Genomic DNA, 24843 nt, shown 5'->3' with positions numbered 1-24843 from the left:
TTACAGTAGAGAAGAGAGATTAAACATGGTAGAAAGCTTTCCCTCAACATGTGGAATCATTTACTCCTTAGTTCAATGCAGCATGAATATATTTCCCCATGTCAGTCAATTCCAAAAGATAGGGCCACTTATCCTTATTGTTCTCAAATGTTTTACTGACTCGCACTCAAGGCAAATCCTTCCTCGTTTAAACATCTAGCTACTGCAATTCTTTGATTTATATGCTACCAAACAAATTGCACCAAACAACTCAGTCTTTTCAAGATTTCGCACAATAACAGGCTCAACACATGCAAGTCTTTAAAGCTTGCATTAACTTCTGGGTTTATATTTTAGAGGCATTTCCAACCATTATTTGTTGACAAAGAGAAGAATCCTCTCATCTTCAGCAGAGGATGACCATGTGTTACTGCTTTCTGTTCTGTCTTTGTCTTTAATTTCCATCTTGATGTCTTTCATCCTGCCTGTCATCGTCGAGTAGTATCCGTACCATCAAGCACATCTTCATTTAGGACTTCTGACTTGCATTCCCGATACCACAGAACCACACAACAATGCATTACCCAAGGCCACAACCATTGCAAATGGGGCTAGGAACTGCTCATCTTGTCTCTCTGAGGGTCAAAGACTTGGCGCACCTTTTTGGACTGAACTGTTATCTTAACTGGCGGAGCAAACAGCTGGAGTGCAGATTCCCAGCAGAGGAACCCATGTGGTCTCCGGTAAAGGAAGTGTCCTCCTGGCAAGGCTGGTGGTGGTGGTGGTGGTAGTAGTGGGCTGATTCCCTGGAATCCCAGACACATTCCAGAGGAAATGAACGGTGCTGTCGCCTGTGGGGGCGTGAAGACCTTCCCTGCCACAGCGCCTGTCTCCTCTGGGCCGTCTTTGATCCCTCTGTTTACTGAAGACCCCCTAGGTCACTTCCCGTCCCCCAGGGCTTCCCACCAGTGTCTCCCTGTGCGCTCCGTCTCCTCCAACCTCGGTCTCTGTCACTGACCACCCACTCCTTCTCTGCTGAATCAAGTTTCTCTCTCTCTCTTTCTCTCTCGCTCTCTCTCTTTGACTTTTTCTATCTCTGTCACACTGAATCTACCCTAATCCAAGAGATTACTATAATCTATATATTATTACATGCGTACCAGATATGTAGACACATGTATGTCTACTAGATATGTAGGGATATATAGAGATCCTTTACAGCATCTGTCAGTGACTTTCAATGGTTTCCTCTCTGATCCCCTTTATATATGATGTCTGTGGTTGCAGGCAATTCTGTCGTCCCTATGCAGTCTCTTAATAAAGGATGGAGCCCATGTGCGGACTGTGAAACTAACCCTGGTCTTACCTGTCTTGTTTTTGCTACAGTGGTGCAAAGAGTTGACAATGTGTCTGAAGGTATGGCAGACTATGGAGGAAAGATAGTTGCTGTTGAGTCTAACCTGAAAAAGCTAGGTAAGTTTTGCACAGCTTACTTGTCCATACTATTTGATCTTTTACCCTGTGTATCTATATTCAAATCAAGGCAAAAAGTTGAATGTTTACAATGACAGATCATTATATAGCACCTTGAAAAAATGTTTTTGTCATTCACCAATCTCTGTTTAGACGACAAAACAGGGGAGAAGTCAGAGAATGCCACCACTGAGATCCAGGCCTTTAAGAACAACATCCGGGCGCTGCAGAGGCAGCTGTCGGAGGTGGCAGAGCGCAGCAGCAGTAATCGCGCCGCACTGAGTCAGCTGCAGAACGCTGGCTCGGACATCCAGAGCAGCCAGGGCTCCATTCAGGGACTGTTGGACAGCAACACAGCCACCTTGCGCTCTGTAAATGGCACCCTTCAGTCCTACAGCAGCACCATGGAGGGCCTGCAGGACGACACAGCCAGGCTGCAGACAGAGCTGCATGAGCAGGTGAAACTCCAGAGCCAAGCCCTGCTCAGCATCAGCAGCCTCAACCTCACCCAGGCCCAGCAGAGAGGCCTCATCTCGGCCCTGCAGCGCTCAGTGGATGACACCAGCCAGGCCATCCAGAAAATGCGCAACGACTTCCAGATCCTAGAGCAGACGGCCCGGCAGACGCGCTCTGATGCGGAGTGGCTCAGAGATAAAGTTGAAAACCTGCAGATCGTGGCCTCTAATGCCTCAGCCCTCGCTAAGGCCAACAACGACAGCCTGGAGGAGGTGGGCTCCCAGCTGGCTTCCCTGGCCGGCCAGCTCCAGAACACCAGCAGTCTGGCAGAGGGACACGACCAGAGCCTGAGGGAGCTTATGGACCAGCAGAGGGACCACGACAACCTCACTTCCACCAAGTTTGACCAGCTGGAGATACGGTTGGACGAGTCAGAGCAGAGTATTGACCGTGTGACTGGCAACATCAGCTTCACCACACAGCTGCTGGGTGCCATCAACCTTAACCTGAACGACCTACGCACCTGTGCCGAGACAGTGGGCCGCCACTCCGACTACCTGCTGAACCTCAACAGCAGCATGTCAGATATGAGATCAGATGCGTCCGTGCTGAGGTCCCAGCAGGAGGAGCTGGCAGCACGAGTGGACAAGGAGGTCACCAACCTCTCCATTGTCATGGAGGAGATGAAGCTGGTGGACAGCAAGCACTCACAACTAATAACCAACTTCACTATTTTACAAGGTGAGAGACGTATGGCCTTACTGTGCAGTTATAGAAGAAGTGTTTACTGCCTTTGTTTTTAACTTGTCCTGCATGTTGCCCTTGTGTTTCAGGTCCCCCTGGTCCCAGAGGGCCAAGAGGGGACAAAGGACCCCAGGGACCAACTGGTCAGCCTGGACAGAAGGGGGAGAAAGGGGACAAGGGTGGGCCTGGGATGCAAGGACTCAGAGGAGAGAAGGGAGTTCCAGGACCACCGGGTCTGCCAGGGTTAAAAGGTCAGCCAGGCTCACGTGGCAGCCCCGGGTCCAAGGGCTCCCGAGGGTCAGGGGGCAGGGCAGGACCTCCTGGAGCCAAGGGAGAGCCAGGCACTGCCGGTCTGCCTGGGAGAGACGGACAGCCTGGTCCTCAGGGGGCGCAGGGCCCGTCAGGCATCCGAGGACCAATGGGACCTGCTGGGGAGCAGGGGCCGAGGGGGCCGGTGGGGCCTGTGGGGCCACCTGGACCACCTGGACTACCAGGACTCCCTGCCCGGCCACCACCAGTGCCTTTGGGCCCTGTTTCTCTGCAGAGTGAGGCACCTACTCCTACACTATGGGCACCAGGTAATACTTATATCATCAAATACACTTCAACAAGTAATTTAGTCTCATATTGAGTCTTCAATCTTCAAATCATTCAAAGCAGTCCACTTGCATGAAGATATGTTACTTGATCAAAGAAAAATAAACAAACTGACTGGTATTGGAAACGTGATAAAATATTGGCAGATTTTTTTTTCCGTTAAAAAAATAAAACTCTGTACAAGATTAAATGACTTGTTAAGATGGATATTTTTGCAAGGTAAATATAGCTATACTGGTAATAATATTGTACTGCTTCAATAGCTTGTCTTGTTGAGGTGCAGTTTACTCAAAGAAATCACTCAATTTGTTGCAGGTTGCCCATTTGAGTGGGTAAACTACAAAGACAAGTGCTACTTTTTCTCCAAGGACCTGCACAGTTTTGATGATGCAAAGACAACCTGTGAAATGAAGTCTGCTTCACTGTTGATCATCAGTGATATGGAGGAACAGGTATCTGAATAAATATTGGAACCTTTGTTTTTTTCCATAACCTACTCATGGAATTAACTCCTCCATGCACTATTTACTGGAAGTAAAGTATGTCATTGCTGTGTAATGTGTGATGTAATTTCTTAGTTGTGACTCAGTGCTTGTGCTGTCCTTATCTGACCTCAGAAATGGCTGAAGAAGCAGACCTCTGGAAAGGGCTACTTCTGGATGGGTCTGACAGACAAGCAGGAGGAGAATGTGTGGCGCTGGCTGGACGGGACTGAACCTGCTTTCACGTCAGTACTAATATAAAAAAATGCTTCTGTCATAAGGCACATTTGTCTGCTCATGGGATGGTCATTTAGTTTCAGACCTTTGCCAAATAGAGTGCAAATAATAATTTGTTTTTAAACAGCATAGAGTATCACTTTCAGATAGAGTAGTAAGTTTACAATCACATAAAACAACTTGTAAATTCCTGTGAAAATCTCAACTTTCTGATACTTGATTGTATTGACCTGGATATAAAACCGCACTCCGGACTAAAACAAACACTAAAAACTTGCAAATACTATTTGACTCAGCACTGTTTTCTTTATTGTTCCAACCGCTGTGGTTTTCCATCAGCTGGTGAATCTAATGTATGATCGCCCCCTGTTGTTTGCCTGCAGAAAGTGGAAGCCTGGTCAGCCTGATGACTGGGGCCATGGCCATGAAATAGGAGAAGACTGTGCAGGACTCATTCACGATGGGTTATGGAATGATTTCTTCTGTGAAGATCTCATAAGCTACATCTGTGAGAAGGAAATTGAGATCTGTAGGTTCCCGTTTCTGTTTTGTTACCTTTCTGTTTTTAAGATTGCTGTCTGGCTCTGTGTCTGTTTTTGTCTTTTTTCTTCCTTTCCAAATGTCAGTGTTTTCTTTATGCTCAACACGTTTGTATGGCTGTTTTCCTCCTATGGTTTGCTAATGTCCCTCCTCATGTCTTTTTCTGCAGCAAGGTCCTCCGGAACATAGCGACGTCTTGAAAGGGAGGGTGTAGTGAGCAGCTAGACTTGACACCCACATGTGTCACTGGCCCTCTGACACAGCACATGGACAACCCATACGGAGAGAGAGGAGGGACAATTTTGAAATGAGCCCAGGGCTGCATCAGCAAACCTCTCTCCACTGCTGATCAGATACTGTTCTCCTCCAAAGTGAAGCCAATCCGCCATTTCCAGCAAGTGCAATACGGCCGCAGGGCAATCCAAGGATGAGGAGAATCTGTGTTTTTTTATTTTTTAAATCACCAAATCAGCATTTGATTTATATAAATATTTTTATGGTTATTTTAAATACTTTTTTATATGACTGTATTCCATGTACAACTGAATATCTGAATGTATATTTCATTATGCAAGTTTTGTAGGAAAATATAAATTCTATAAAGCCAAATGGACTTACCGTAGTGCTTTCCACAATATATATTTGTCCTTAAAAGATCATGAAAGGTGTAAAATGATATGAAAAAACTTGTGATGCCGCTGATATGCTATCTTCGAGGAACCAGTTACTCTAACCTAATGAATGTCTGGCTATATAGCATTATCAATTATCTGAGTCAGAATAAATGAACTATTTACACACACATAAAATGTCAGAGAACCAGCTTGATTTTTAAGACGGCAGGTTTACATCTTAGTAGGCATACTATATGTATGGCATATTGTGATCATGGGATTTATGTTACTGTTATACCTACATTTATTAACAAGAGACTATGGATCCTACCTACAAATATTAAATGCACCACTTTTCTGCACTCAGGGAATTAATGTTTCCTGATATTGTTAAAACACTCATAGTGTAAACAACACCACAAAGAAAGAAGAAATCACCTACTCCCAATGATGAAAAAAAAAAAACATTCGCAAATAAATACGTAAAACCCACGAGGCGTTCGTATTTGTGGGCTCATTTCCACATTTTTGTGTTAATATGCAGAACGAGGTTAAGTATTGGTTCTCATGAGGAAAATCGTCTAAATCGGCTTTGAAAAGTACATTGACAATCTGTCATTCTAATTACTGTATATGGCTAAGTGTAGAGTTCATCACAAAACTCGCGCCACAGTATTGTAGAATTTAGTTTATTCATTTTGCACAAAATTTTCACATTTTATGTTATGCTTGAAAAATACTTCTAGTCCAGTGATTTTTGACATTGAGTTTTATTGTTTCTTTTCTCTCTAGCCCAGATTGTAAGCATGATGTTGATTCATTTTATAGACTGTGCCATGGGCTACGTATTGCAGTGCATTGGCTAACGTTACTTAAGTCAATACATTTTCTCCCAATCATTTCACATCCTGTTTGCCATCTTTAGGTCAACTCCAATCACAGTCACTCCTTCAGCTGCACAGAAGATTGAAATGATCTCACAATAGCACCTTTAGTAGGAGGGAATCTAACTATCTTACTAACAACACGGACATCAGATTCAGCAAACAGATGTTAAAAAACAAACAAAACAGTGACTGAAGACTGCGAGTGCTCACATAAATTTGAATAGTCTCTACCTCTGTAGTCTTACCTATACTGCCGTCTATAGATTGGCTGCAACATACAGCTACGACATACTTCGTTTTGAAGATTCAAATTTGTTTAAGATGCACTCTTGTAAATTAATTTGACATGGTAAACATCAAAGCAACATAAAAGAACGCAAGAGCTGAGCCAAGCAGAAAAAAAATAAGTATGAGCTGTGCTTGCTTCAACTAACTCTTGACTACATTCAATCAACAGACATGACTGACTTGGCTTCAAAACAGTCAGATATTGCCAACTAAGTGATATGTGAATAAATTAAGTTATCCTTAAGAAATAGAATATGCGCATAATTAACTGCTGTCATTTCACATTGCGTCGTTTACACATAAGGTATAACAAACATACACAAAAGAAGCAGCATATTGCCCAAATGTAGGTTTATTGTCGAGGTATAATAGAACTATGAATATCTTATCTTTTGAAACCTTGTCTTGTACAGCCACACACTATTTACGTATAAAATCACGGTGGTGGAAAACACTTCGAAAATAAAATTGCCAATTGGGGAAAAAAAAACAAAAAAACAAAAAAAAACAGCTCAGGGGACACAACTATCATCTTTCCTCCCTCCTTTCAATTCACCTTTCCCTGGAACCCTCTATTTCCCTCTATCTCACACAGGTGGGTGCAGTATCTTGACTCAGTGTTGTGGTGCTGTGGTGTTACACATGATCAGTGCATGTTATACTCAGGCTGCGGTGCTTCAGTGCAACAAGGTGCGGTGAGGCTGGCGGGTGAACACAGAACTCAGGTGGGGGTTTTCTGTGCTGGGACAGTAGAAACCACACTGCACAACGCCAGGCTCCCGTCTCAAGATGATTACTCCAGCAATACTTGTTTCCAAAAGGTACCATTCAGATAGGGATTAATCCTGCTAATAAATAAATACTCTGGATTTCTAGAATGAACCTTTGTCCAATGGTGACAAAAGTTATTGTTGCATTCCCGTAGTTTCATGATCTATTGCTGTGTTTATTCCTGTTTATTGCTGGTGGTTCTGGTGAAGTCCAGTTCCATTTGGTGGCTACCATCAGACAGGGCTCTTGTCAGATGGGTCGTCGTCTGTCTGGCTCTCCCGGTCCCGTGTGTTGAAGAATGTAATGGGTGAAGGTACTAAAGATGAGATGGTATTAATGGTGGGTGGAGGTGAAGTGGGGGTGGGGGGTGGGGCAATGTGGAGGCTCTCAAACAACAGCGTGGTGAATGGCGAGGTGCTGCTAGTCGTCCTTCTCCACTATGATCTCCCCGTGAAGCACCTTTCTCCTCTGCCGCAGCATGTGGAAGAAGAGTTGAGGAAACACTGGGAAAAGAAGAAAAAAAACTGTGTAAATGCGTTTCTCATGTTGTTATAACCAGTGATGTGGTGGTAACAAATTAAGGTAAGTAAACTATGACATCCTAAAAGCATTTATTATAAGGTGAACAACCACCAACTGGAACAGGCTGTCTGCAAGATTCATCACGTTAAATTCAAGACCTTTTTTAATTTAATTGTTAAAATGAAATATCAGAACAATTTTGCATTTGAAATAAACATTAAAAATGTGAAAATTACTGTCCACCCAGGTTGAATTCTCACTGGAAAAACAACTCACCAAGACCTCCAAAACGGAATACAAGACTTAGAGTGCTATATTTAAGTTTTGGGGAAGTGGCCTCATTGTGATCACACCCAGAATATGACATTGACAAAACATGGCCAGCTAATAAATGCAAGTAAAACAGTTAATGGCACTGCTGTTAACGCAAAGTTAGTGCTATTCTGTGCTATTTTCTAACTTGTAACATTACTAGTTAACGTCGCCAGCTTCCCGTTAAGGAGCCAGCAGTGCATAAAAACTTTGACTATTGTGGGCTTGAGTTATGTCAGTTATGATTGGGCCACTTCATCAACAGCAGACATCCATTTTTGATGATGGAGTAGAAAATAAACTGCACCAAATGGCCTCCACTTTCTCTCGCTCCTAGTATGACGAATCATCTCAAACATGGTCTCTTTACAGTAAATATACCAAGGTATCACAATTGATTTAATAATAATAATGTATTGATGTTTAAAAATGCTACATATAGCGCAAAAACTGGGGAAACTATATTTTACAAATGATAGGTAGTCTTGGTGGGTTCACCCTCCACTACATCCCTGTTAACAACACAAACATACAGTATATGCATATTGTAGGACTGAAAATGCTCCTTACATGGGATGTAGGACAGCATGACAATGATGAGGAAGTAGTAGTAGTCGAAGGAGACGTTATACTTGTTGGGGAGTCTCATAGAGTACATTGCAGATCTGCGTACGAACGGCAGAGCAGTGTAAATGGTTAGCAGTTCTCCGACTACTCCGAGGGGGTACATGACGATGAAGAGGTTGTATCTGGGAGAGAAGAGAGAAGGATGTCTTAAGACCTCGCACTGTGCTCTCACACATATATACACAGCCACAAGCGTGCAACCACACAATCCTGTAGTTATAGTTTATGGATGATAACACACTCACATGCATGGACATCCATACACTTAATTAACAAGCACAGAAAAACACAGATGCACTACTCTTCTGCTACCGTGAAGAAATTCCCAACTGCAGAGGCACACAGCAAATGCTACCTTGAAAAGATGTGTTCAAGAAAGATGTGTTCTTATCCAGAGTGACTTACAATGAGTTTAATAGTAGAATAAGCTTACATTTCTAGGTCGCTAACATTATAAACAACCAATAGTAAGGAGTGCTAAAGGTTTTTCAGAGTTGAGTTTTAAGGTTACCACGGAAGATAGGGGTTAACTCTGTGGTCCTGATTGGAATGTGAAGGTCATTCCACTAGTGGGGAGTCTGGAGAGACAGCCAGGTCACCAAAAAGAGACCTATTCCCTAATTTCTAATTTTAAAAGTTTTATATACTACTTCTTTTATAATTTGTGTGTTGTTTTATGCTTAATGTGACCCATGGGAGCGAACGACCAAGTCAAATTCCTTGACTGTGCAAACTTCCTCGACTGTGCGAGCCAACAAAACTGATTCTGATTCATTAAGAAGTGAGAGCACAGGGCCTCGTAGACTGCAGAGCACAGGCCAGTATGTAGGACTCAGCCATGGCCTTACAGTATTGGGGTGAATCTCCCTTAGCAGCCTTGTGTGCCAGCAACAGGGTTTTGAATTTGATACAAGTAGCCGGTGGGGGTGTGTGTGGGGGGGCCGGGGGGTGGGATGACAGGGGAGAATTTGGGGAGAATGAAGACAAGGCATGCTGCACCCTTCTAGATGAGCTGTAGAGGCTAACAAGAATACCTTGGGAGCCCGGCCAGGAGGGACTTACACTACTGAAGATGGCAGATGACTAGAGCTTGGACAAGGAGCCGGGATTCCCTGATGGAAGAGGATGTGATTTGGCAGATGTTGTAGGGGAAAACCTGCAGGATCAGGTTGTGGCTGCAATGTGGATCTCGCACAACAGAGGGCCACTGAGTTAAGGCACTAAACAGTTGAATACTATAGTGACAGCTGCTGTTTTTGGTGACTTGGCATACTGACACCACATACACATACAGTCTAACTTGCAGTGACACTACCCGTCACTTGGATAACCACCAAGATCTCACTACAAGGCTTACAAACATCAATTAGTAGGCCTTACAGGTACAAATGTATTAATCTCATAGAGTAGAAAGCAGGTAGGGTTACTGCTATGTAGTTTGGCTTTAACTTGGAAAACAAATAGATCTTGGAACACCTCATCCAAAAAAAGTAGTCCCAAATTTGACATCTGATTGTCAGTTTAAAATCTAATCTCAAATATGAATCATTTTGCCTGTTTAAGTACTCTGGCTGATTTTAGTGAGCTTCTTAGCGCTGAACAAAAATGCTCTTTATACAGCTCTCCTGTAACCAAAACTGCCATAATCTTGTCATTCTGCCAGCAATACCGGTCACTGGAGAAAAGTGGGGGACGGCAGCGACTCCTTTATCAAAAGGAGCTTTCTCTCCACTATATGCCGTGACTCAGGGCCTATAGGGAACCCGTATTTTACTCAAGAGCGCGGCAAAGGCTCGGGGGAGCGTCTCAGCGGATGTGAGAGAAATGTTGGGCGAACATTCCATGACCAAAACAGATGGTCTTAAAAACAGGAGCAGCTGAACATGAGCCCCTCTCTGGGGGCCTGGCGTCTCCTCCATGCTTAAAGGAAGACCCGAGAGTGCGAGGGTGGGGGGGTGGGGGGAAGGGAGAATAGTGGGGTTCGGTGCAGAAGAATCGAGGCCAGGGAACCCAAAACAAACGGCATAAAACTAAATGGTTCACTAAAGAGCAGCTGACACACTGAAGTGGCAGAAAAAACATTTAGTTGGTAAGCCTTTGTCTGCAGTAAACCCTGAGAAAGAGCAATGTCTCACCTAATAAACAGGGTTGATGTGATCTGTAAACCGCACTATTCTGAAGCGAGATAGCCCTCTCTGTTCTGTAAGATGCCAAGCCTGTGTGTTGGATAGCTGTCCATGTGTGCAGCTGACGTTCCTCACGACTGCTCCGATTTCAGCTGAGCTACTGTAGCAGAGAGATATGCAAGGCCAGACTGCCACGTCATAAGTACGCCTCATACAGTAGGCCAGCATTATGTCACACTACAGCTGAGAGGTTATATGGACGTCATATATTCACATTCATAATTATGTCAATGTCTCAATTTTAGTGCCTCTTTTCATGTGTCTTTTTGGTGCTCATAACCAAGGTTTATGTCTCAAAACAATACTGCAATAAATACGAACCTTGCAACAAAACATGTGAAGATATAATTTGCTAGAGCAAGACAGAGAGTCGACACTTTCCTTCCAGTGGAACAAAAAAAGCTGTGTGTAATAACCAATAAAGCAGATAGTTATGCTAGACATTTAAGTCATCATAAACCATATTTAATCCTCCTTTATAATGCAGAATGATAAAACGACCTGATTAAATATCAGCCTGTGTTCTGTAGCTGCACTGTCCGTATTGTCAGGGCACAATGTTAGCGGTTAGTTCACCCAATATGCACAGAGAATGGCTAATGAGGTGCTAATCAATAAACACACACATGCTTCTCCTCTCTGTGTGAGCCGGGGCGATACTTAATACACACGGCTGTACTACTTCCTGATGTAAAGCCGGTCTAGGCCAGGGAGGGAAGCATGCCAGAGGTGAAAACACCAGAGCGGGCCGACATGCTCAGACACAATGTCCGACACAGTAATAGCAATTCAAGCTCCAAGCTCATCCCAAGCCATCGGTCGTGGCATCTCCACCTGGCCCATTTGATGAAGTACGGCAGGTGGTGGAGCAGGTTGAATGTGTAGTAGGAATATCGGGTAATCTCTGTCACCGTCCACACAACCAGGAAAAGGATTACGCTTTCTTCATTCTGGACCTTTCAATGAGTCAAAAAAGGATGGCAAATATACAGGGAGAGGAAAAAGTCAACTGTTTAACTGTACAGGTAACAAGTATTAGTCTATGTACTTAAGAGAAGAAGAAGAAAAAGAAGAAGAAGAATTGAGAGAAGAACACAGCAGACTCAGTATTCGTTTTGATAGTCACCTGTCTGATGCTGTTGGTGATGAACCAAACCATGAAAATTCGTGAGCACACTTGAACCCCGGTTACAATCACAGAAGTCCTCACAATTCCTGCAATGGAGAAGCAGAAAAAGCATCATTTTACAGTTGCACAGGTTTTGTCATATAAAAGTGTTTCTGGATAAATTGAGCAAAAGCATCACATACCTATGGCGCAATGTCCCACCTGTAAAACAAGACACAAAATTAATTCATCAAGTCTCTTTCCTTTTTTAACAAACTCTTGTCAGTCTTTACCTCATTTACAGTAGTATGTAAGTTGATTGTGGTCTGCCAAGCCTTTTGTTGTGTGGCTGTGATTCTGACAAGTAAATACCATAGTACAAGTACCATAGTACCAAATCCATCCATATACAATCACTATCACTTCTCACTGTAAGACAACATCTCCTCTGGTTGCTCTGTGATTGTGTGCAGCCATGAGAGTGAGAGCGAACAATATTCTCCTGAAGGTCTTACCTCAACTAATGCAAAGGTCTGGAAAAACTTGAGTGTCCTTGCTATACTTCTGTAAAGACCCTTGTGTGTGCCTTTCTGGATGTAGAAGCGCATCATTGCCATTGCCAAGACCAGCCACCTGGAGAAGAATGGGCAACATTAGATGATATAATGACAGCGCTTAGTGTGAACAATTAAGTCCTCAAGATGCTGCAAGGTGGAACAGGCTATAAAGGACAGAGTTTGCCCACATCATACCATACCCAGCTTTGCAGCATTTATGAAAGTAAAACTGAAAATCACATCATCTCCTTTAGGCCTCCAAGTCCCTCAACGACCTGAAATTGAATGGATTACCTCTCACTGCCTTGCAGAAACAGTAAGGAGCATTATCACTCTGTAGAGGTGAAATATGCACTGTAAATCAATTTATAGTAAATCAATGATATATTATGACTGTAGCTAACAGGTGACAAAAGAAGTCTGGAGTGGCCTTTTGGTACAAGAGTTCAATATGTCTTACAATGGTTTGGGAATAGATGATATCCCTCCTTGATATTGGCAAATGCACATTGATTTGAAACCCAACCTGAATCTAGTCACAACCCTTTTTACAGCATATAGCTTATCCAATAAGGTTAGAAAACAAAATGTGCCACTGAATTACAGTTCCTACAAAGTGACACCAATGTTTTTATTTCTCTGTATACAGCATCTGTACTATTATATGCTCTGTGGTCACATTCTGTTGGTACAGGTGCTTCACAAGACATAATAAGAGTGGGATGACTACATGTCCACATCCTTAAGTAAAGGTTGTGATGAGGAGAGGAAGCATAGACTGAATAAGGTTGTTTGATTTCAGTACTTTTGTCAAAAGTTATGTATCACATTTCACAAAAGTGTCATTACACAGTAAAATAAAAGTTATGTTATATCAAACATTAAGAACCCATAGCATGACTTTCATTGTGTGTGTTTTATGTCTTGATGCCATGTCTGGCTTTCACTTGCATCGAACCAACAAACATTTGCAGTTAGTGTACAACATATTAGGATCTCATATCTAGATCTCAATTGCCTTTAAGTTTAAAAAATCTTTCTTTAATTTGTCTCCTCCACTTCATCTACATCTCTCCTTCATGACTAAGGCAGATACAATAGCTGCAATCAATAAGGGATCATAGTTTTCACCTGATCAACAGTATTTCATGTAAATAACAAAAATCCTAATATTCCTAATATTTTGCACACAATGGTGCATAGGAGATCAACCACCAATACCAGGCCAGTGTGGAAGTGTGCTAAACAGTGATATTCTACCGCTTTAACAATCAGAAACCCTCTAAACTTATGTGCATCTGACTGCCTTGCTTTCTCTAATGCCTGACTCAGCAACAGTGGTACAGAACAAGGTCAAACTGATTCAACAGGAGCAGATTCCTTTGTACCAGACTGTGGCCATGAACTACTATCTGACCAAGTCAATACCCTAATATCATTGGTATTTGACACCTTAGTGTGTTGTTTGTATTGGATACTTCTAATGCTCTGAATGTATGACTGTGGGAGTATTGATCCAGGCATGTTGCATTAATCTACCTATTACCCTTGCAGCAATAAAACAGATGTCATATGCAGGCCTAGGATATTTGTCTCCTTACAATAATGAATCCTAATGATTGTCTTATTGGACATTCTTCGTGAGACAGCCTTACCATAACGTTGTGCAAAAACACTGTTTATCTTCAGAAAAGGCAGACCTTAGACAGATATTAAGCTGATAGGCCTAAATAAATTAAGGTGGGAGTAGTAGAAACCCTCAACGAGGTAAGCAAGCTGTAATCACTGCTCTGATGTGCCAAAATGGATGCTCGTTTAGTCAGTATTGATCGGTGCGTGCCACTTGCTGATTTGACAGCTCAGTGTTATTTACAGGGCTTTAAGTGCCATGAGCATACAAGTATTGATTCAAATGTATTCGTTTCGCCACTTCATTACACGAGCATAATAAAAAAGCAACTGCGTAATGGCGCGCCGGCTTCGCAATGTACAAATGCATGTTGTTATTAAAAATCTGCCCATTGAGCATTTCACTGTCCCAGACCTGAGCTCCAGTGTCAGCGCACCGTCTATACTTATCACTGCAACTGTCGGGAGCACTGTGGGCATGACGCTGACACCATACAGTCGACCGTATTTGGACAGGCTGCACCGCCAGCGCCGTTAACTTTCACCAAACACCATTCATTTTCAAGTAACCGGCGACAAACCGGCCGCATTTATTGTATCAAGTCGTTCAGTCGAGTTTTTATCCTCCAACCTCGGGGTCACGGCGAGCCGCTAAATTCAGCCAGGAGAACGGGCACCTCAACTGCCAGACACACAGTCCTATAAACAGCAACACACGTTTACACAGCGAAGTTTTCAGGGAGTGGCTAGCCTCACTTTTTTAATCAGCGATAGGGGCAGAATAATCCACATACCCGGCTGTCATGGCGATGTTGTAGAATGTGAGCCATGCGGTCGCGACGGCACTTTTCGTTCTCTTCTTGTTGTTGTTTTCCTTCTCCTCAACCGAGCCGTCGTCCTCGCTGGACGCCATGGTACCGGGGGCAGAGTGGGGCGGTCAGGAAGGGAGCTGACAGCTGGGCTGAGAGCAGCAGGGTCATCCATCCATGGGCCCACGGCTCCCCTCTCGCGGGACTAGTGCTGCAACAAGTGCGTGGCCTGCCGGTGGGCCAGTCCCTATTAAAAGTCCCCGTACCTTGTGATAGGATGCCGTATATATAACTTACTGAGTATTATTGGGCTCGTTACTCCAAAAAAGTACCGCATTACTTATGACTCGTTACTCTTTTAAAAAGGAATGCATTACTTTGTATTATGTGGAGAGACACCACTGACATATGAAAGCTAATGTGCAAAACTGACCACAGAACCTCTAACCCAAACCCGAATATTAAAAACTTGGCTCCAAGCTATCAGACCTTCAAAACCAAGTTTCAGCTTTTAAAAACTTAGCCTCAATATTTCAGATCATGCCAGTGGTGTCTCTCCATGTGTATTAACAACTTGGCAGCATTGATTAGTTAAACTACTCGTTATATTTTCTCGTTTCTGTATTTTGTTCCGTTAAAAAATGGCGGTTGAGTTGAACTGTTCCCTTCAAAAGTCTTGGTAAGTTATAGCTTCTATCTAGGCTACCTGTGAAATGATGATGTCCACATGTTCTTGTCATTCTTTTTCTTGATTTAATCATGGTAGTGGCAATATATTTTCTATGTACATATTAAATTTGGCGATCATAAATCGCTGTACTATAAACTGCCCTAACGTTACTTTACTATTTCAAATTTAAGCTAGCCACATATGATGAAAACAAATATACAGTATGACATTTAGAGGAGCTCATAACAAAAGTAACCACCTAGCCTATATTTATTTGGTAAGTTAACGTTAACTGTACAGTGCTGCTGAGGCTGAAATATTTACTTCAAGCCTAATCGTTTTTTTTTTTAATGTCTTTTGAAAGTAAAATAATGTGCCATCTTGTGTCGACACCCTCTTATTCATGCTTGATACCAACTTGCTATAAGCTATTTATATTCTTTCATTAAAATAGCCCCCAGCTTTTTAAGCGTCCAAAATTAGACTGACAACTGGAGTTGTCAGCATCTTAACTTGCTCACGACCAACAAACTTTGGAAACAAACAGGGCAACTTGATATTATTTTGTTTACGTTTCACCTAAAGTTGCTTTCTTCTCTTACACAGGAGCATGCTGCCCTCTACCTGCATGCACTGGAAGGGAATATAGCAACCATATCTGTAGAAGTGGAAAGCTTGAATATCCTGTTTCCCAGCCTGTATATGACAAGAGCCTGTCCGTGAGATTTTGAATGGGTTGGAAAGGAAGCATCATCATTAATTGAGGGGTAAAGGCCTGAGATGTTTAGGCTTGGTCTTGTGTTTGCATTGGATCAGGAGGACTGCTGGTCTAAACTGAGTTGTCTTGGTGTTGCTGAACAATTCTCTTCTAGCCAGCGAAACACTGTCTGTCCTACTTTAGTAAAAACCACCAATCCTATGATGGTTTTATCCTGCTCTGGTCATGTCTTATCTTGGCAGGTCTATGAAGTCTACAAGTTTATTATAGAGGGACTATTGGCCTGGCTAGATCAGCTATGGTCCTGGTATAGAGGGCCAGGCATAAGGGCTAGTGTCTGTCTAATGCATGTACAGATATTACTAGTTTATCTGTACTGTACTGAGTTCTGCTCTCAGTAATGGAGGCACTGCCTGAGAAACTGCATCATTGCACAATCTAAAATTAGCTGCTCTCATGGTGCCCAGTAGAAATGTGTGTAAACTAAAGACAGCACCAAATATAGTGCAGACCACCTAATCCTGATCCAGTTACTTGATCAAGTGTTCGGGTGTCTGAGTTCGGGAACAGCACAATGACCAGCTGTTTTGGGTTTTGGGCTCCAGACTGAACAAGTCAACAGCAGATTTACACTTTGTCAATAGCTTGAGTTCTGTGAACATATGGGGTTATGGTATATTTGTAAGAAAAAAAATGTATCCCTCCAACCAAAAGTATTTTATGGGTGTTTTTCTGTATATATTGCTACCCTTTAACACTCTGAAAACTCTGTCTGAATGGTATTTGAATTACACAGGCCACTGATAAAAGCACTTGATTCATCATTTCAGCTGATCCTGTTGTTACAATAGTCCGGTGTGGTCATGTGTTCCCACATTTAGGGCTTGTATCTGGCCTAATGAGGAACACCGACAGCACATCACTGTCATTCTCATCAAAATACAGCTAGGTTCAACTGATTTATTTGTGCAAAATTTGAGTGAGGTGAATTTGGTGAACTGACAGGAAGAAAGCTGTAATTTCGACCCACTGATGCTGATTCTAATGTTGGTTACAACACTGTGTGTAGCTGCTGGCATGGTATCGCAGTGTGCCACTAGATGGGGATGTCTAAACAGAGGAGGAGATACAAGTACCATTATGTTTTCACTGGTGACTGTGGTGTCTTAGGGTTACAGCCACTGGCCCTTGCATGTTGTCTGTCCCTTATGGGTGTTATAAAGAGCCCGTATAAGTTCCTGTGTTTTGGAGAATGTCAAGATGGATATAATATGTATCGTCCATAATATCTTTAATACTTATGTACAGCTACACCTATTTTAGATGCTCAGAAAAGGTCAGTATCTACCCAATATGGTGTGTTGGAAGAAACAGAGAATCTGCTTCGTCTTTCTTTAACTTAAGTGCCATTTCCCAGGCTGGATCGTCCCACTGAGATAGACACAGTGCATACATATCCTTCAGGGTACAGAGCTAGACAAAGTTTGTTTGTAACCTGTATATAAAGAGTGTAAAGGGCCAGTCACATCACCGTCACACCAAGGTACACAATGCCTAGTGCAGTGTAAGCAATTGGGCGAGCAGAGAGCCAGGGCTGTGGTGTGTGGAAAATGCTAGTGGAGGCAGACAATGCGCTGGTCCGAGGCCTGACCAGCCCTCAGAGGGACAGGGATTGCCTCACTGCGACAACAGCCCCCCTCTCCCTCCCTTCTTTTTCTTTTTTTGATCGCCCCAGTGCAGGGGCTGCCACAGCATGGGCTCGGGGAGGACGCTGAAGTTCGCCCTGTGCGAGGTGCTGCAGTTTGCAGGCCTGTGCGTGCCACTCTTCATCGTCATGCAGAGGTTCGCTATCATCGTGGCAAAGGTCAAGAGCTCGGCACAGCCCCCCGGCGACGGCAGCACGGCCTACTGGTTGATCGTGGCCTCCTCTATTGCCTACGTCACCTCCACCGCCCTGCTGGTCTGGGTGCCCATGAAGTACATGGTCTTCATGAAAAAGAAGTTCCTCATCGGGAGGAAGAAGTGGTGAGTTTCTCCTGTCTTGGTCCCTGAAGGCAGCTTGGGAGGTCCAGCACTGTGCTAGCTGTGTGTTGTCAAGAGCTTGCATCACGCTGAGCAGTGCTGGAGCTGAACCTTGCAGTGAGACTGTCTGCTGACTGAGACCTGAACAGCTGGTCAGCGTCTGAACAGGCCTGTAGCTGGTTTGGACTGCACTTTGCTGGTGAATAACATGAGTTAGCAACACCCACAACTGCCTTTACTCTTCCTTCCTTACTTCTTTCTCTCTCTCTTCCTCTGTCTTTCTGTCAGGAGGCCTGTGGCCCTGGTATATGTGATCCTGTCCACATTACCCTGCTTTGCCTTTCTCATCGCCAGCTCAGAGGTAAAACATGTTGCAAATCATTTGTCATTTGTACCTCTATGTTAGTGTATCTGTTTATCTGACCTTTAACTCTTATTGTGAGCTTTGACCCTTACATTGCTGTATTTGCAACAAGAGTCACCCCGTCATTGTAGTTATTCTGGATTGTGTGTACTATCCAAACAAGTTGTGTGGAACTATGAAAAACACCAGCTACAGCTTTATACTTTGGCATCAAAACATTATAAAACTTTTTAGGTGAGTGGTATCACAGTGTGAAGCCTCTGTGAGTGGAATAAAGGTGATGATTTGTGAGGAACCCTGTGGTTCTCAGGGGAGGAATCTCCATCCTTATGGATAAGGAGCTACTGATAAGCAGCTTGGTTCCTTTTCCTGTCCAAGCGGCCCGCGTCAAATCATCTGTCCGTTAGGCACATTTTCACTTCCTCTCTGGCTGAAGCCCAGGTCCTATTAGCTGTCTATGTGGCACTTTCTAAAGCCTGAGCTGACCCTGGGTCCTTGCTTATCTGGTGTCTTTTACATAAGAGCCATAAATTCAGCTCAGATGACCTCCTAGTCTCCTTTGTTCTGTGTCCTGTTGGTATGAAGTCCTGACTTAAGCAAATACCAGAGCTGCAAGTGATTAGCCCACAAACCCAGTATTAGGGCAGGTCAGAAATGCAGACGATGTGATGTATGCCTGGAAAGATGCAGGATTGTTGAGGTGAACTGATGCTTCGTATAGTAGTTTGGAAGCATCTCAATTTTATTTAGGTCAGTTAAGCTACTTATATTACATATTGCAGTCAAAATAATAATTTTATGGTTGTTGTTTGTCCATCTCAGGTTCAGATAGATAACAACATGAAACACGATACATTCACAGAGCTCCCTGTGTCACTAGTCCTCTTCTCTCTCATCTGTATTGACATTGTGGAGAGGATACGCCACTGCAGACTGACTGGGCAGGGTGAGTTCAGCCCTCAGAACACATTACACAACACATTACGCAAATCACTCACTGAGTACTATAGATCCTGAACCCTCTACCAACTTCTATAGTAATACCAGCCGACCTTACATTGCAGGAGCGTGGGAGGCTTTTGCCAGTTAATACAGCTAATAAGTTTTGATATCATTTATCCAGAATCATTTGGAGACCCAATTTCACCTTCCTATTTTTTTGGGCCTGTGCCCAGAGTTGAAAAATACTCATGTAGCTGAGGAAATGAGCAGGAAATTTGTAAGCCCAGCTTGCTTCTCGTCACACAATGCTGAATTGACAGAACCACAGCAATGTTTTCCTAAGGGACGGCATTGTCAGTTTCTAGTGAATCACTTTATTTGTTAAATTACTGTTGAAAAATCCTTCAGTTTTGTACATTTTTCAGCTGCTTTGTGAAGTTTTGGGTCTGACTAAAAGCAGCAGATTACTGGTAGCTGTGAAGTTTTAGCATCGCAAGCTTTGGTGATGGCCCATTGTATACATTGTGTTGATTTATTTTTACAATGTCCTTTCTCATGACTTTGTGGCAGAACAGTATTCAAAACAATATCATGCTACCATTCATTTTTTTGTTATGTTTGCATCAGGTGATTTTATGACCATAGAATGATCATTTTTTTTAAAAAGTAACAAAAGCAAATGTAAATTCAAGGTATTTGTTTTGCTCCATTTTGTGGGAGCAACTGTTGGTTTGATTGCACTACTCTACTGTAAAGGACTCTTTTTCTCCTTCCAGCTAATGAAATCGAGAGAGATGCCGACATCCCCTCCACTGTCCTCACACACGTGGAACAGGTAACACCAGTAACACCTGTAACACCAGCTGCGCCAGGGCCAGCTGCGCCCGGCCAAGCTGTGGCCACTCCTGCGCCGGCCGCGGCTGGCCAGGCCAACGAGAGGGACCCGAACGGAGCAGGGGCTCGACCGGAGACCAACGGGACAGTGCCGGGGATACCAGGTAATCCCGGGAGACCATTTAGTATCTCTGGGCTGAGCTCACGTTCAGCGAGCACGACGGCGTACCGCATATCTCCGTACGCCTACACGGGTCCGCTGCGGTTCCTGTGCGCCAGCGACGCCCGAGCGGACGTGTTTGTGGACAGCTTTATGTTCTGGATGGATACAGTGGAGATGGTGCGGGTGGCAGGACACCCCTCAGTCTACTACTCAGGCTGGGTGTTCCCCATCTATATCTTCAGCTACCTGTCTTGCCTGCGCCTGGTGGTCATGCCCCACAGCCCGCTGCTCTCCTCACTAGGAGTGGCCCTGCAGGACCTGCCCTTCCTCTTTGTGCGTATCGGCCTCATCGCCTTCTTCGGCTTTGTCACGCCCCTCCTTTATCTGATGAAGAACCTGTTGGTCTGCCTGGCTTTTATCTATTTCAACTTCATGACCAAGCTGAGGGTCTTCAATACAGAGAGGTTGTTCTTTTGAGGCCAAGACTGCAAACAAAGACAAGTGCAACATTAAAAAGATGTGGGGAGCAGCGGGTTGGCGCAATCAGGAAATCTAATAGGATACTAGGATTAAGATGAGCAAAATAGGAATGGATTTGTGTATGTGGCACAGCAGAGATATTTTATTAAGATGATTACAGGAGAAAGTAGACTGCATGGTGGTGCTTTTCACAGGCCAAAAGGGAGCTCTTAGGCAATGTTTTCCCATAAAGGACATTAACTGTCAAAGGACTACGTGTTGTGAAAGTGTTTTATTATTACCTTCTTGTTCAAAGTTATTTTTTTACCCCCCAAGTCCCCTCACCCCTGACCTAAGCATGGCACTTTGAGAATGTACCTGTAATGTCACTTCTTAAGAGTTTATAACAGAGATTTTTTTCTATTACCATAAAGTGCAGTGAATATGTACAAATATAAATCAATGTTGTTATCTTAGGTTTTTCTTTGCTAAGTTATGATCATTTTCACGAAAGGAAAACAAAGCGTGAGTTTGTACCAAGGACATATATTTTGGTAAAATTAATAAAGAAAATAAGTCAAATATCTGTCTCAAGTAATCAGTGGTATGATTATGATTATCAACTGCACAAGATATACAGAAAGTGAATTTGAGCAGCGCATAAATCACAAAAAGAAAATGAATGGGATTTGGTATGTGTGTATATGATTATATGTTCTCAGGTATGACTGCCATTCAAATATACAAATTTATGAGAAGCAAGGATTATACTGAAGATGAATTAGAAGTGTGCATATGCGTCATCCCATAGGCTTCTTTACCTTTCAAGAAAATAAGTATTTGAATGTATTTGTGTGTCTGATATCCTTGCAAGTGCACAAACCCTAAGGAGTCTGCAGTCTTTCTACTGTACAAAAGGATCATGACATGACATGTGGTCACTTTTCCCAGGAGAAAAGGTTTCCTGTCCTTTTTCTGGAAAACCATCTCATCACTTTTCTTCCCGTCATCCCACACACCCCTCTGAAAGATACTTGGCTCTCTCTTCATATGATAGTTCTCTTGTAATGTGTCAAAAAGACCGTTGATGTTATGCTCAATATCACAAAAGCCTTTCCGCAAAACATTTAGGCCTGTTCTATATGTACTTGCCTCATTAATTAATTAATTCATTCATTCATTCATTCATTCATTCATTCATTCCCTCTGGATGTACAGTCACAATCCTGCTTGCAGTGGGGTCTTAAACACACTAGGAATTGTCAAATTAGAGATTAGTCTTTATTTTTGACAGCATTTTATGCGTGAATGTCGGGTGATTAATATTTAGACTGATCCTAAATTTTTGCCCTGCATGCTTGTGATGTCCAAATAAGGTAAAGTAATAAAGTATAACTGATACAAATGTGAGCAGAAATAAAGTCTCTTTCTCACTGTCAACACAAGTGACAAAGAGCAAGACTCACTGTCAGCACTGGATTACACAATGAATACTTTGCTGTTCTCCTCTACTTCCTGCAGGTCCTCTGCTCCACTGCTGATAATATCGGTTTGTACTGCTGACATGTTCTCTCTTCTACAAACTTTGGTGTTGTATCTGGCAAAGATAGTATGTTATTAAAGTCATGCATTTTGATGACTAAAAAAAACAATCACGTCTATTTGACAGAGTTGTCAGAGATAATGAATGTATTCATAATCGCAATGTAATTATTTCCATACACAAAAAATTGCCAAATTGCCAAACAAAAAAAATAAACAAGTAAATAAACATACTGTATTATAGACAGGAGGATTTCTGTGTTGTACGGTGAAGGTGAGTCCTGTAGCTTACCTACATGACTGTATAAGCTCCATGTGGCTCCTTCCTGGGTCCGGATTCACAAAACCCTCGTAAGAATTTTTTTTTTTTTCTTAACTTTAGCCTTAAAAAAAAGTAGGAAAAAATGATATTCTCAAAAACAGTTCTTATATATTTTCTTAACTTTCTTCTTATGTTTCTTCCTAAGAAAAAACTTACGAATAAATGCTATTCTTGAAATGAAAGTTCTTAAATTTGTTCTTGATTTTTTTCTTAACTTTAAGACAGCCCTTCACCTGTCTTAAAATTCCTACAGTGAAAAGGTAAGCCTCTAATATCCTATATTTAAACAAATTTTAGACAAGTAGGTTATAGTTTAAAGTCTTCATAGGTTCCCCTACACCTAACATTAAGATTAACATTTATTGTAAAGCTTTATTTGGTGTAGGGCCAAGTAGGTCTCTGTCTCATGTTTATTGAGAATAAGCTAGCAAATTTTACAGTTACCAACAGCAACCAATGTTTAAATCTTTGCTCTAGTTGCCGTAAATAGGTTTTTCCCCAATTGTTTTGCAGATAGAAGTACTTTGGGTTGCCTCCTAGCCTTGTCTCCTAGCCTCAATGGTAGTAATCCTAAAGTTTATTAATTCAAGCCCTATTTTGAGAAGTTCTTAAGTAGGAAAATTAAAGAAATTCGTGAGAAATGAGACAGTTACTAAGAAATTATTAAGGAATTGCAGACTGAAGAAATGAGACTGTTACTAAGAAATTATTGAGGAATTGAGCCTTATTAAGAACTTCCTAAAATTTCCTTCTATGTCATTTCTTAATATCTATCTTAAAAACACATTGGTGAATCCGGCCTCTGATCTACAGTGAGATCCACCACATACCTGCCTTGTCTCCTCAGTCCCTGAGGAGCTCAGGAGTTAATGGATGGGATGAAGGTGTTGCCTTTCCCCTTGGAGGAGAAAAGTGACTAACAAGAATGAAATGTGCAAGAATTAAACTCTCTGTGGGCTGGGAGCTGCTGGGTGATATATGACAGTAGAGGAAACCTTTTTCTCCAATGGATACCAAGGTACTGAGCGGCTCTGAAATGACTGACCTGCTGATCAAACCCAGTGAGCAGGTGATATGACGTGAAGAGAGATTTCCACTATAAACATAGTTGAAGTGATAGTGAAAGCTAGATGAAGTATTGCATCTTGGGAAACCTCTTATTACAAGAGCAATCATATTTAGTCATCTTGTCACTTAATTAGTCACCTAATATTATAATGTACACACAGGTTGACAAATGGCATGGGAACATATTCGCTCAGCGGACTCAGCAGCCTGGACTTTGAGAGTGGGTGGCAGTGAAGCAACTCAACCACAGAGGAGTGTTCACTGTTAACAATACCATGAACCATAACAGGAAATAATAACTGCCTACTACCAAAGTATACATGGGGCACTTTCTATATGGCTTATAAAAACTGATGTCAGTAATATTTATTACATGAATTACATACAACACCTAGGCTATTTAGACACATTGCACATCTTAGGTCATATTCGGGAGTAGGCTTTAATCTGGAAGAAGTAAAGTAGAATATTTAAGTCATTTTCATGAATGTTTAGATTAATTCTGTACTATGGAGCCCATGACATGGATGTAAACATAATTGTGTGCTGATTCACCAGACCTGTGAGTGAGTGAGATATTAAAACAAATCAATACTAACCACAGAAAATGTAATATGATAGAAGGATAGAATAGAATAATAATAGGAATAAAAAAATGTAGGAATTCTGTATCAAAACTTAAATTATAATTGTCCCTGAAGACCACGATTTTGACCTTGGATTAATCATAATCACTGACCTGCACTGATCTGCATTTACACTTTTTCACTTGCAACATTAATTTGAAGTTAAAGCTGCCTCCTTAAACATAAAAATACATGGCTTCATTTTGACCACAGTGAATCTATTCATGCAACAATTATATAAATCCCAACCTTGTTACATCTAGGACTATTCAAAGCCTATTGAATATTTGTGTTT

General features: G+C 42.4%; 3 protein-coding genes across 3 annotated transcripts in view; 2 read left to right on the top strand and 1 right to left on the bottom strand.

Annotated features, from left to right (window-relative positions):
* Window positions 1-5562, top strand: part of LOC139649492 (collectin-12-like) — a 34279-nt gene extending 28717 nt beyond the window's left edge. Inside the window, exons 4-10 of the mRNA XM_071525911.1 lie at window positions 1366-1452; window positions 1606-2649; window positions 2742-3230; window positions 3565-3701; window positions 3867-3980; window positions 4356-4497; window positions 4678-5562. Coding sequence (XP_071382012.1) covers window positions 1366-1452; window positions 1606-2649; window positions 2742-3230; window positions 3565-3701; window positions 3867-3980; window positions 4356-4497; window positions 4678-4697 — 2033 coding nt within the window. The 3' untranslated portion in view covers window positions 4698-5562. The remainder of the gene's footprint in view (window positions 1-1365; window positions 1453-1605; window positions 2650-2741; window positions 3231-3564; window positions 3702-3866; window positions 3981-4355; window positions 4498-4677) is intronic.
* Window positions 5563-7441: 1879 nt separating this feature from the next.
* On the bottom strand, window positions 7442-14922 carry hacd1 (3-hydroxyacyl-CoA dehydratase 1). Its single transcript, XM_071526112.1, has 7 exons — window positions 14804-14922; window positions 12339-12456; window positions 12027-12045; window positions 11842-11930; window positions 11550-11671; window positions 8473-8651; window positions 7442-7571 (listed from the first exon to the last, which is right to left on the bottom strand). The coding sequence occupies exons 1-7, from the start codon at window positions 14920-14922 to the stop codon at window positions 7489-7491; spliced, it is 729 nt and encodes a 242-aa protein (XP_071382213.1). The 3' UTR covers window positions 7442-7488.
* Window positions 14923-17959: 3037 nt separating this feature from the next.
* LOC139649702 (transmembrane protein 236-like) lies at window positions 17960-21008 on the top strand. The gene is made up of 4 exons (XM_071526183.1): window positions 17960-18231; window positions 18517-18589; window positions 19415-19538; window positions 20311-21008. The coding sequence occupies exons 1-4, from the start codon at window positions 17960-17962 to the stop codon at window positions 21006-21008; spliced, it is 1167 nt and encodes a 388-aa protein (XP_071382284.1).
* Window positions 21009-24843: the final 3835 nt, after the last annotated feature.

This window comes from Centroberyx affinis, unplaced genomic scaffold (assembly GCF_046629955.1).
Source record: "Centroberyx affinis isolate AG114_WGS23_722 - 3 ecotype Tasmania unplaced genomic scaffold, CSIRO-AGI_Caff_v1 ptg000109l_1, whole genome shotgun sequence".
Classification (NCBI taxonomy): Eukaryota; Metazoa; Chordata; class Actinopteri; order Beryciformes; family Berycidae; genus Centroberyx; species Centroberyx affinis.
This window is presented reverse-complemented; position numbering and strand designations above follow the sequence as displayed.

What these genes read in the sequence shown, in the direction of transcription:
- hacd1 (XM_071526112.1), bottom strand. Translation starts at nt 14,922, where the DNA reads ATGGCGTCCAGCGAGGACGACGGCTCGGTTGAGGAGAAGGAAAACAAC. An exon ending in TCACCAACAGCATCAGACAG is followed by an intron (nt 11,672 to 11,841) that starts GTGACTATCAAA and finishes ACTCATTGAAAG; the next exon opens with GTCCAGAATGAAGAAAGCGT. An exon ending in TACTTCATCAAATGGGCCAG is followed by an intron (nt 8,652 to 11,549) that starts GTGGAGATGCCA and finishes CTTCTCTCCCAG; the next exon opens with ATACAACCTCTTCATCGTCA.
- LOC139649702 (XM_071526183.1), top strand. Translation starts at nt 17,960, where the DNA reads ATGGGCTCGGGGAGGACGCTGAAGTTCGCCCTGTGCGAGGTGCTGCAG. An exon ending in CTCATCGGGAGGAAGAAGTG is followed by an intron (nt 18,232 to 18,516) that starts GTGAGTTTCTCC and finishes TCTTTCTGTCAG; the next exon opens with GAGGCCTGTGGCCCTGGTAT. An exon ending in TTCTCATCGCCAGCTCAGAG is followed by an intron (nt 18,590 to 19,414) that starts GTAAAACATGTT and finishes TGTCCATCTCAG; the next exon opens with GTTCAGATAGATAACAACAT.